This window comes from Sphaerodactylus townsendi, linkage group LG03, assembly GCF_021028975.2.
Source record: "Sphaerodactylus townsendi isolate TG3544 linkage group LG03, MPM_Stown_v2.3, whole genome shotgun sequence".
Lineage (NCBI taxonomy): Eukaryota > Metazoa > Chordata > Lepidosauria > Squamata > Sphaerodactylidae > Sphaerodactylus > Sphaerodactylus townsendi.
In genome coordinates, this window is record NC_059427.1 from 84,440,069 (window position 1) to 84,453,298 (window position 13,230).

Here is a 13,230-nt window from a genome sequence, read left to right on the forward strand (position 1 = left end):
GTGTAAGTTTTTGTGAAAACTGGGGATAACAAGGGGGCTGTAAGTTTTTGTGAAAACCGGGGATAACAAGGGGGGAAATTCCCCCAATACCCAAGGGCAATGAATGTTCCCCAGAGCTGATCTTTTCTTTGCTGCTGGTTGGCTTTCGTGTGTGTGTGTGTGTGTGTGTGTGTGTGAATTGCTAGTATAACAGATTTTAAAGTGTTTGCAAAGTTCAGTGTAGATGGTAATTGGCTTTCAGAAAAGATGTCAGTTTGTCAGAGTGAGGCTATATCGCAGGCCTGTACAGGAGCATTACAATACTCAGTTTGAAGGATGTAGGTAAGGGGGCGATTCTCGGGTTCAACCCCCCCGCCCCCCGTTGCATGTCCGAAGCTCTGTCCACCATTTGTGGTTTTTTGGTATTTTAAAGTGTTTTTTTTTTGTTTTTTGCCTGCAGGGGGTGCATGTTTTAGGTTAGCAGCACCAAAATTTCAGGCTATCGTCAGGTGACACTCCTGATGATACCAGCCAAGTTTGGTGAAGTTTGGTTCAGGGGGTCCAAAGTTATGGACCTCCAAAGGGGAGGTTTCCACTGGTGAATACCAGTGTTTCCAATGGGAGCTAATAGTAGATGGGGCTACCCTTTTGAGGGTCCATATCTTTGGACCCCCTGAACCAAACTTCACTAAACATAGGTGATATCATCAGGAGAATCTCCTGCTGACACCAGCCAGGTTTGGTGAAAGTTGGCTCAGGGGGTCCAAAGATATGGACCCTCAAAAGGGGTGCCCCATCCCCCATTGGAAGCAAGTGTTGTCTCTTTGTAAGAGCTGCTAAGTTACAGAATCTCCTTGAGTACCTGCTGGAGATCCTTCCCAAATACAGTGTCTGAAATCCCTTCCCATGGACATCAATCCAAGCAAGAACTGCCACGTTCCATCTTTGTATACAAATATCTTTTGAATAATGATCTGGGTAAACTTTGCTGTGACCAATTTTCCCTGTGAAACATAAGTTGTGATGTTTTATCAGTGCCATTCTAAACTGAGTTATTCCTTTCTACGTTCATGGGCACAGAGGGTGTAACTCTGCTTAAGATGGCACTATGATTGGTTATCTGAATCTCCTTGGTATTCCATCAAGTCTGTAAAAGGAGAGTTACAGATACTAAATTAACTTCCAACAAACCAGAGATCCACTATATGGTTTGAGTATGCAAGAGGCTGGAATTCTAGTTTTCTTGATGTAGACAGGTTCCCTCTGCAAAACATTTTTTAAAATACAAGCTAAAGTAGAACTCAAGATTTAAGTTTGTCTGATACGTTCCTTAAACATAAAGTATAACTGGCAAATTCACATGTTGTATTTAAAACTTTATTTGCATCAGTATACTACTATCATCATTGAAAACACTCAAGTTATGCTTAGTATTCAGCCAGCAGAAAAATGTAACACTATTGGGAGTGGTATTAACAAAGCAGTACAAATAAAAACTACTTTTACAAAAATCTTGGGACTTCGTCTTGGTGCCATCAAGACCTCTGCACTTTCATAGTCATCCACAGCCTGGATTCTTGGCCTTTACAATTAACAATACAAACATTTGCCATTTCCCACTGTGACAGTCACACAAGATTGATTTTCACAAATTTGTAAGTCACAACAGCAGGAAGTAAGAGCCGGAGTCAAAATATAAATTAAAAATGTATTAGATATGTTTTCTATCAGTGGAACTACCACTTAATTGCACCTATGTGCCATACCTAAGTGTCTGTTGCAGCAGCTCTAGAACTTTTCTCCCTTGGTTTCAGTTAAAGTTCATCACTCTCATAGAGTCCGGACTGCACTGCCATACGCTGAAACTCGCCTTCGTCAGGCAGGAAAGCTTGTTTCACATCCAAACCTTTGCCATTCAGTGCCAAGTATTTGCTAAAAGTTGGTCGAACCCTCAGTTGCTTTGGATGTGGAACTGGTTTGTACGTGTGAGCTGAAATAGATTTTGAAAATTATATTAAAGCATTAATTCCTATCACCATTTCAATAAAGGGGAGAAAAACTATTGTACAGGTGAATGAAATATCCCCTTTTTTGCTACTGCAGAGTAGCTGCATAGTATAGACTTAAGGAACTTAATTAATAATTGCCTCTCACACCCAGAAGACATGCACATGCTTAGCGCATCAATACTGTCCATGTTGAACAGAGGCACCCTAATCCTACCTCAGGTTAGTATCACAGGTTTAGGTTACCTGTAGTACCTTAGGAGCAAATGTGGCTCTTCTCAGCACTGTTCCCCAAAGTGCCACACATTCCATGTTTCAGGAATGTAAAAAACCTCCCAGAATGTAGTGGCCCCTTCAGTATGAGAAATGAGGTCAAGGCCCTTACCTCATGGATTTGTGGTCAGCAGTCTTCTGATTTATGGTAATGGTTAATGTGGCTCTACATAAGCAGTGGAGTGAATACCAGTGACCTAAACCTACTGAAATTTTTAGATTTAGGTATAGGTAACTTATATGGGACAGGGCCATTACTTGTGTGGGGACCAATGCTAAGTGCATGTTAAAATGAGACAATGCAACTTTTAGCTTTCCTATTACCTAGTGTTCCAACTATGAAACAAATACTCCCACCCACCCCCCCTTTATAATTTAGCAATGCAGGTAACAACTTAGTTTACTCCTAATGGGTATAAATTGTTTTTAATTGGCAGTTCCCAGGAGCAAAGTGGGGTAGTAAAGACTTCAAAAATTGCAGTCAGCAATCATAGCATGTCACTTTCCATTTCAGCACTGGACTGATGTTAGTTTCCATTTCAGCACTGATGTCACTTTCCATTTTAGCACTGGACTGATGTCAAGATATTGCCAACACCAGCCTCCCTGCCCACATTTTACTGCTGATGCTCCATGGAGTGGCAGCTACAGCACCCATCTCCAGAGCAGGTAGCCTCCTAGTCCTATTTTTGCATTGCCGGGGATGTGCATTTAAAGTCAGGCTAGATGAAAGTACTCAAAAAGTTGACTCAAAACATTAGTCTACATCAGGGGTAGGGAACCTGCGGCTCTCCAGATGTTCAGGAACTACAATTCCCATCAGCCCCTACCAGCATGGCCAATTGGCCATGCTGACAGAGGCTGATGGGAATTGTAGTTCCTGAACATCTGGAGAGCCGCAGGTTCCCTACCCCTGGTCTACACTCACATTTTTTTTAAAAAAAAGATTACTTACTGGCTACATCCAATCTGGCATGACAAGTCGCCACTCCTGCCTCATTGACTGCAGATACTGTGTACCAGCCAGCATCTTTTTTAATTACATTGTGGATCAACAGGCAGACTTTCCCAGAAGCATCATGAAACATACTAGGGGAAACAAATATGCACACAAATTGAATTAACAGTTTACATTTTCTCCCCACAATGAAACATCAATGTACTTAAACACATAGATGCTAATCATTCTTCAGAAATGTTCAGACATTTTCTTTTCTCCAGATTCAATCGCAGCTAGATCTGGATTTTTAAGCAAGCAAGGTGGTCAACTTTGTACTCTGTAAACCAACACTTTGTAAAGAGTGCTAAGTGAACCCAGGACAAATTCTACTATTAATTTTTCTATACCATTAACCAATCAATACTTATGCTAGTGTATGGAACCACAGAGACAACAGCCTATATTAAAAGAGCATTTGTAATACTTCTAACTCTCTAGGACCACCAAAAATCTGATTCTACCTTGACTTCCAATGAGCTGAGAGTACACCAGTCAGGTAGCTACCTACCTTATTCGATCTGTATTGAACTGTACCATTTCATTATTTCTTTTCCAGTAGATCTGTGGTGGAGGGATAGCCGAGACTTGGCACTCAAGCCGGGCTGAATCCCCCTCATAAACTTTGTGGTTTAAATATGAAAGCTGGAGCTTTCCGGTGTTCTCGTGCTGGAGATTTTAACAAGAAAAAAAATTAGAATGTTTAACATGCATTAACAGATCAAAAACAAACAAAAAAAGCGAAACAGAAGGCCAATAAAAGATATATTCCAGACAGCCTGATAAAATTATATTCCTTGCTGCCTGAGGTCAATGGATCCATTATAAACTTTTTGGTGCCCCAATTCAGATGGGAAACCCTAGCTTAAACATGGATTCTTTATTGACATGTATGCATCTTTTGTCCCAATGTTTGAATAAAGGTGTGATATGGAGAAGGAGGAAAATAGAGAATCCATTAGGGATTTATTCTGTCTTTAGCAAAATTAGGTACATTTAACTAATGGCATTCAATAATGTTACTAAAATTGTTTCCAAACCCAATCCTTAGTGTAGGAATATATCACTATCATTTAAGCTTAGCCTAAAAGTAATTCTGCTGCTTCAAAATGTCCATCACAATGAACATGAGGAAGAGACAGTCAAGATAAATCAGTTCAAAAAACACACCACATGAAATATCCAAGCACTCTCGTACCAATGACATCCAGTTTTACTGTGAAAGAAGCTTCTCCGGCACGATTAAAAGCTACACACTCCCATGTTCCTGCATCAGAGACTTGAACTACTTCAAAAATGAATGAGTGGAAGCCTTTTTCAGATACAATCATTTTATGAAAATCATCTGGGTGAACCAGCCGTCCATTTAAATACCATGCCACATCTGGAGCTGGTAGTCCACTGACCTGCAAGAGGAAAGATAGTGGTGGAGGAAAGTGATGTCAAGTCAGTCAACTTAAGGCAACCCTTCCTTGGTGGTTTTCCATCCAAGTACAATCCTGATGAGCTTCTGAAATCTAATGAGGCTGGGCTAGCCTGGTCAGGGCAAGACATACTGTGGGGCAATGCCATGTGTGAAAACTACCACAGTTTATGCCCAAGATCATGTCTGTATGGGACTACCTTGTGACTGTCCCAATATATAAGTCCCAAAATAAAACAAGTGGCATGCTCTATAAAGTATTTCCAAGCAGGATATAGTGTATTTGAGAATTTAATGTTTGAAAATCATAACAAGTATATCAAAATGTGGAATGATCTATGGCAGGGGTAGGGAACCTGCGGCTCTCCAGATGTTCAGGAACTACAATTCCCATCAGCCTCTGTCAGCATGGCCAATTGGCCATGCTGGTAGCTGATTCTGAATTGTAGTTCGATCTAGTTTATAAAATATAATCTATTTTGTAATGTATTAAACAGCCCTGAAAAACAGTTAAATGTCATATTATGTGAAATAGAACTATGTATTGGTAATTGATCTAGTTTTGCGACTTGTGGCTTTAGGTGCATTTACACATAGTCACTAAGATTTTTAAAGGAAATTTTGGCCTGTAAGTTTTTAGAGCACAAAGCTAAATACTTAACTTTGGATGAAGAAAAGATTGGGACAAAAATGGTCACTATCAAATTATATACACAGTAGCGTATGCAGCATATAAAAGAAATGGTATAACACAAAACTAGGTCACAAGAAAGAATGTGAAGATAGTAAAGTCAAGCCAGGGAACTATTCAATTTGAGAATTTGCAACAAAATACCAACTTCTTGGCTCATTTGCAGATTCTGTCAATATGAATCAAGACTGGAGAAAAAGCGAAGGATAACAAGAATGTTGATAGATATATGTCCATGTTTTCCTTTCTATACGATATTGGCCACTTGTCCAAAGCAACAAGGAGCTATAGAAGAGCTTGGCCTATAGAAGAGGAAATGCTCCATATTTTTATAGCTACATAAGAGAGCTGTTGAACTGTTGGTGATCAGACTGCCCAAGGCTTTAACTAATTCCTAATACTGGAATTCCATAAGTAATGTACAGAATTCATTACCACAAGATGTGATGGCCAATGACTTAGAGTGTTTTAAAAGAGGATTAGAAAGATTTATGGAGGATTTAGGTTTATCAATGCTATTAACAATAGTGAATTAAATGCTTGATTAGAGGCACTGTTCTTCCAAACAACAGATGGCGGAGAGAAATTTTACCACCTTCATATTCCATTTTTGAGCTTCCCAAGAACATTGGATGAACAAGAGATAATGCTGCACGGTGTCACAATGACTTGGGGGAGGGGGCGGGGATGGGATGGGAAATAGAACTATTGTAATTTCATTTATGTTGATCAGCAACTTGGAATTATTATTACCTTGAAGTCAACCCTGCAGAATCGTCCCTCTTCAACTGTTATGTCTTCAGGTACTTGAACAAAACGTGGCTGAAAAAACTTCTCCTGGATGGAGCCATGCTCACCTCTCTCCCCTCTTGAAGATGGTCTGCTCCTATAAAAGTACATTTGCCAATTTAAAGAAATGATATTTCTTGTATTGCCCATCCTCAGATAATCCCAACCTATACATGCATACCCAGTATGCTTTAATACCACTGCTAAACAGTCATCCAGGGACCAAAATTCCCAAAGGGACAAAATTATGTTCCTGCATGTGAAATTCCACTATGGTAGCAAACAAAGCCATTACCGTGTTGAATAAGAGAACTACCTTCACATAATGGAGCTCTTGGCTTCTTCATACTCAAAGGTATAATGTCCAGATTTTGCACGCTTTAAAGTTTTCCCTTACAAATGCTGAAGCAAGTAAATTATAATATGCATTTTTGTATAAGCTGCCACTGTTCCTCAAGTCATCAGTATGCATTTTGAAATGCATTACTTAAAGCATTAGGTATCACCCCACTGATCAGGCAACCGGCATATTTTGACAGCCACCCCACTAAATACAGCTTCAGGTATTTCATTCTACCAACTACATGAAATGCATACACAAACTGAAAACAGTCCTGTATCATCAGAATACACAAAAAAATACATTGCACCAGAAAAGCAGTGCATAGCAGTTACCTGGTTTGCACTGAAGGCACTTGCAGTCTTGTGCTTTCTAAAGTCTGCTGCTGGGAAGACCAAGAGAAGACGTTACCACTATCTGATCATGCTAAACAGTTACAACTGAGTCTGAGCTTTACATCCAATCTCAGTAGCTTGCTTTTCAAAAGAAACCCTATTAAAGCAAGCATTTAATTTTCTAGGGCAACAGTAAATTTTATTCTATCGCACAGTCATCAGTAGTAACAAGTGACATCAGGAAACACATATGTGCCATGATGCAATTCTCTCAGCTTACCAAAAATATTTTGGCAAAGATGTAGCCTTTGTTAGAGGAAAAAAGGGAAGGCTATTATCCCACTAGACTAACTGAAATGGGAGCTAGGGACATGGTGTCCTTCAGTTGAGCAGGAATAGAAGTCACTTTAATACAGCACTGGCAACAGCACACTGTCGTATCCACTCAAAAAGGGTACAAATGGTAATTAACACATCTTAAGTTGGAAAATACTTTCCCCATTAGATCATAGCGCCAGCTAACTTTTCCAACAGCTTTTTCACTAAATCAGAGAAACATTTTCAGCAGCTGAAATGTTTTTACCCTCCCTAACAAGACTTTTTTATGTTAGCGTTTTGAAGAACATACCAAATGTAATAGAATTCAACACCAGGTATAATTCAGGCACTGTGGTATTCCTACCATTTCAACAATGAGGACAGTTAAATATAGGAAGTGCAGCACTGACAGTTCTAAGTATTTGCAACATATAAGCTCTGTAACTAGTTCTTCACATCCACCAAGACTACAAGCCAAAAACTTTTACAAATATACTTTAATATGGGAGTTGCCACCAGAGTCTAATCTTACGATTTGGATAAAGATATTGGACACTATTTCTGCAAAAACAATATCTAGAGCTGATTTTATTTCAACTATCTAGAAATATAATGCAAAACTGATTTTCTCCATACACATAAATGGAGCAAATCTGTTATTCACGCCTTTGCTCAAGACCATGTTCCTCTGGCAGAGGACAAATATGACTTCCTGGAACAATGAAGAAACACTGCTGCGGAGAAACAAAGGGACTGACCATACCAGCTTGGATTCATTAACCCACAGGACCTACAGAAACAAGGGAGGAATGCTCTCACTACAACCACTTATGCAGCGCAATTTCACACATTAAAAGGAAGTTAAAATGATAATTTCACAATAAGTCAATACAAAGTACCATAAGTCCTCTAATATGTGTATGTATATAAAATATATCATTTCATTTCTGTTTGGCAATACGAATTAAATGAACTGCCTACATCAGGGGTGTCCAACTTTGGAACCCCAGATGTTCATGGACTACAATTCCCATCAACCCCTGCCAGCATGGCCAATTGGCTGGTAAGGACTGATGGGAATCGTAGTCCATGAACATCTGAGATGCCAGAATTGAACACCCCTGGCCTACATCCAAAAAGCCCAACACAACAACAACCCTGTAGCCACTCTTAAGAATGGTTACTGTTCAGAAAAGGCTTTTTTCAGTACAGAGAGAAAAAACTAAGTTTTATTAAGAAATTTGTTCTTGGGTTCAACCACTCAGTGTAATTTTAAAAGTTGTGAGTAGGATTGAAGTAGATGCTCTAACCAATATATTTGACAAACACCTTCTAATGCCAGCAAGTCACTCAGAACTTCTTGTTTCCAGGACATGCTCTAGTCAAGGGCAAGACATACATCGCGGAGAGGCACTGGAGGTCAGCCAGGGGCTAGAGTAACCCTACTCACATTAACCAGGCAGCACAAGAAACTGGATACAAACCCCACCTTGGCCATGACCTCAGTGGATAACCCTGGGCAAAGGCCAACAGCTCTGCTTGCTGGCTGCTACTCCCAGAAACTCTGTATATTTATGTTGAATACTGGTTCTGAAAGATGTGTATGATTATATTGTTCTCTCTGCACAGTTCCCTCTGCACAGTTCTTGAAAGGCTTAAACTTCTCCTCAGAAGCAGAAAAGCTGGGTTTTTTTCCCTTTCAGATACTGACTTACTTGCATCATATGCAGTGATGTTGCTTGATTTGGCATCCCCCCTGCCAACTCCCAAAAGGCTGAAGTTGTATCTTAAGGGTGAAAAGTTTTTTTTTTTAAATCTGATTAGCATCTTCAACTCTGGCTATCCCAATTATGGTTTATGATTTATGTTTTATGCTCAACAGCCTTTTGCCATATACAATAAAGGCTACCCACCTGTGAATCCTGTGCATTTTCCTCACTCTGTGATTCAAATACAGATGCGGCATTTTCTGGTCCAAGTAACCTACGAGCCATTCTCTCCTCGTAGCTTAAACGCTTAACAGGGCAAAGGGAAAACTAGTTAGAAAAAACTTGGTTGAATTTTAATTTCTATTCGGCATGACAGAGCTCATGGCAGAACATACAGAAAAGGATAAAAAAAAATTTATGTTGACCAAAGGGGCAAGCTGTTTAAGCAGCAGCTCTAGCCACTGCTGTCCAGGATCAACTGTTGATAGTACTTATTGCATAGAAGCAGCCTTTATGGCAAAACCTGTTAATTATGACAAAGGAAAACTTCCATAATCAGGTATGGGGGGCTGAGAGAGACAAGCTACGAATCAAGGAAGGAAATATTAGAAGGAAGAGCATATCTCTAAGCCACGGAACAAGCCCAGCCTCCTCCTCCACAATTTCAAGTGACGGATGTTCAGGCCACTGAAGATCTGAGGGCAATCTTGCCCCTACTACCATGCTTCAGGCAGAACAGCTACTGCTCTCCCCCTCCCACTTTTAAAACACCATATGAATGTGTCCATTATTCCACTCATCAACTGAAGAAAAAGGATCTTGATTTAAGTGCCAGATGCTTCAGGGCGGAAGAGATTTTCTATAGTGGGCCTACACTCAGCATGGTCTATAGACTATTGCTGCAAACATAAGGACTATTTCTCCTCATTCCCAGTGGGCCCTTTTTGTCAAGATACATTCCAAGTAACTACAGGAGGGCTGCTCTTTCCACCTGCTCTAATAGTTTTACATCTATCTTCAAACTAAGCTTTTTTGTACCAAGCAAACAGAACACTATCTGAGCCGCAATGCTAGTTTTCTACTCTTAGAGGGGGTAAAAGGGAAAGGAAGAATTAATAGGATCACCGCTTTATAAACAGACATCAGCCAAAAATTTCCAAAGAGTAAGATGTTGCCAGATTACCACATCACACATCAAAAGCTTGACAAGTGTTCATTTTTTGTTCTAAGACAAGCCACTCACACACAGAATGGACTAGTGCAGGGGAGTAGGAACACATAGGCTCTCCAGATCAGTTCAGAGGCGACAATTCCCATCAACCCCGCCTCTGTCATGTGCATGGCCACTCGGGCCATGCTGGTAGCCGATGGGAAATGTTTCTGATAACATGCTGGTAGAGCCGCATGGTGTCTCTACTCCCTGGTGGAAAAGGAAACACACTTCACCTGGAAGTCAGTTTCACTCTTAAGTTCTGACACAAGACATCATTAGGAGCAACAAAGAACACACATGAAGCTGCCTTGCACTGAATCAGACCGTGGATCCATCAAGATGAGTACCACCTACTCAGATTGGCAGCGGCTCTCCGCCTGTGGACTTTCCCATTACCTACTGCCTGGTGTTTTCAACTGGAGATGCCAGGGATTGAACCAGAGACCTTCTGTATGCCAAGCAGTTGCTCTACCACTGATCCACAGCCCCTCCTTTAACAGCACTGCTTCAATATAAATGTCATGTTTAAATAAAGCAATATATCAACACCAACACAGTGTGGCAGCTTACAATTTGATCCTCCAAAGGCAAGGTTCCATGACTTCCAACTCCCAGCAATGTTTAAAATCCAGCATTCAGCTATGATTCAGATCAAGACTCGATTGGGGAAGGGGGTGTCAAGCCTTCCACTGCTGCTGTTTGTCTAGAGAGTTGCTATTTGCTCAAACTCATGGAGCACCATGAGAATCGAATTGAATACAAGCTCTTTCAAATATGAAGCATTGTAATTCAGGACAAGCTATACACAACTGTAGAAAGCTGTCTGGTTCTTTCAGTTAAGGAGAATAGGGTTTCCAGAGCCTTTTAAAATTGACATTTTGTCTTCAAGGCTGTGTATTTGTCATCCTCCACAAGTTCTTGCAAAAAAGCCAAGCAGATGAGGATGACTCTTGAAAGTGCACAGCTAATACTGACAACATTAGCAGGTTTGTGGAGCACACACCCAACCTCTCTTATGTAAGAACACAAAGTATTGCAAGACCAGCCGCCAAACTCTGAAGTATTTCACTGTTTGATATACTTGAGGAATAGTGTTCTTATTGAAATCCTTCCTACTGAGAAAGAATAAAAATGAAATTATTCTTTCAGCCTGTTTCATGTGTAATAAATATATATGTTTGGCCACTAGTAGGTTTCTCAGGATTTGTGCAAGTGACCTACTTATTTCTGGCCATGAAGCTGTGTTGTGCTTGAATCTACACAACCAGATCTAAATGATCATCTTGGATAAGATAGATAGCACTATTCAGCAGACTATTTTCCTCACAAAAGCCACCAAATCAGCACTTAAGAGGACATCTGATCAGTAAATCAGTAAAATGAATAGTCATGTTAAAGGAGATACTAGAAAAACTACTTAATACTCAAGAACAATATATCATAGAACTTTTATTGGAGGAAAGGAAAGGAGACTTCATGCTTTTGCAGTCCTAACGTATTAATTTGATATAAGATTATCTAGTGCAATTCTACTGTCCTAAAGCAAAGTCATCCTGCCAACCACACTGTCCTGCTCCTATGGCCCTCGTGATTCAGTAGGTTGGAGAAGCCATTGCCCCAAACCCTATAGTTGTTCCATCATTTTCAAAAGACTCTGGTTGTCTAACAATGGTTTTCATAGTTACCTTAAAGACAAGGACTTGACACTGAAAACAGCAGCCCTAAGTTTCCCACCTTTCTGTAATTCCTAGAGCAACATGCATCTTGTAATGATAGCAAGACATGGAGTAAATTGAACAAAATGCTATTGAGGGAAAGGAGATGCAACTCAGGAAAATCATTCAAACTGTGGTGCTACAGTTTCACACACTTTGAAGAAGTCCATGATCACATGGTTGCTTTGAACCTTTGCACTTAGATTGCTCTCCACACACTCATCCCACGAACTTAGGTGATATCTATGATTCACAGAACTACATTCAAGAATGGTACTAGGTCAGAAGGAAGGCACTGGCAACTCAAGAGACATCTGATCCCCAAGTAGTACTACAGCCAGTAGAATCTAATGGCCCTGGGAAAGCAGACTTCCAGAAGAATCACTGCAGTTCTGAAATGAGCAGATAGTCTCCTCTGGATTGACACTTAAGTCAGAGAAGACAAATAGCTTTGTGCATCTTCATTTGTTTTTAAAATTCAAAGTTTTTTTAGCATTAATGTATTAAAATTATTTGAATAGTTAAACTTCATGTAATCCAATTCAGTTGTTAACTTGCTAAGTCTTCAGCATACACAATATATATCTTTCTTACTTGGTTGCCGTTGTGGAGAAGGTTATCTTTGCATCGTAGTTTCCTTTCCAAGTCTTGAATGAGAGCGTCTTTCGTTCCTTGTATCTCTCTGTCAGAAGTCTTCTGCACTTGCTTGGTGCTGCTAGCTTGCTTCTTGTACATAGGCTTTGAATAACTGCTAATTTAAGGGAAAAGGGAGGGGACTCAATTTGGTCGTTTGGCACTGATATAAGGTACTGAAGATAACACCATTACAAGTCCCTCATTATCCAGCTGATGTGCAAAGAGAAGATGACACCCACTAATACTATGCACAGAATTCTATGTTTCACCGAACTGTAGTACAGAGTACCACGTATCTCGCGGGATTCAACTGTAAAGACTGCAGGAACAGAAACACAGACCACTGTGGGACTTATGCCTTATGTTCCATGTGCACTTTTCCAACAGCTTTTTCACTGAAAACTTTGCTTCCAAACAATCTACATTTTAAGAGATAGATCTTACATGTGATCTTATACAGCCCTGCTCTGATCTAAGGTCATCAGTTTTAATAAGAGTAACACTTTCTAAACAGGGGTTTAACTCCATGGTTTTAGAAGGCAAAATGCTGCTTAGGATGGAGTTTTCCTCTCTCTCAGAATTATTTTTATAATGAAAAGGCGTGAAAACTGTCATCATTGCACAAGACAGCAGAACCACAAAAATGGGATTTCACTTGATTTGTTTTAAACTCAGAGAGCCAAGGTAAATGTACCTCAGTCTCTGGACAGCTATTTATAATAATATCCTCACTACTTTATTTCTTTTTATAAAGAAAATTAATCCTCTTGCTCTCAAAACATAGCATTTTAGAAGTGCTGCAACAT

General features: G+C 40.0%; 1 protein-coding gene across 1 annotated transcript in view; it reads right to left on the bottom strand.

Moving 5' to 3' along the window:
• Positions 1 to 1,338: 1,338 nt before the first annotated feature.
• The window catches only part of MYOT (myotilin), a 64,045-nt gene continuing 52,153 nt past the window's right edge, over positions 1,339 to 13,230 (bottom strand). The window contains 9 exon segments of the mRNA XM_048488587.1: positions 1,339 to 1,969; positions 3,214 to 3,347; positions 3,767 to 3,883; positions 3,885 to 3,924; positions 4,454 to 4,661; positions 6,123 to 6,255; positions 6,834 to 6,883; positions 9,065 to 9,166; positions 12,383 to 12,539. Of these exon segments, the coding sequence (XP_048344544.1) occupies positions 1,794 to 1,969; positions 3,214 to 3,347; positions 3,767 to 3,883; positions 3,885 to 3,924; positions 4,454 to 4,661; positions 6,123 to 6,255; positions 6,834 to 6,883; positions 9,065 to 9,166; positions 12,383 to 12,539 (1,117 nt within the window). The 3' untranslated portion in view covers positions 1,339 to 1,793.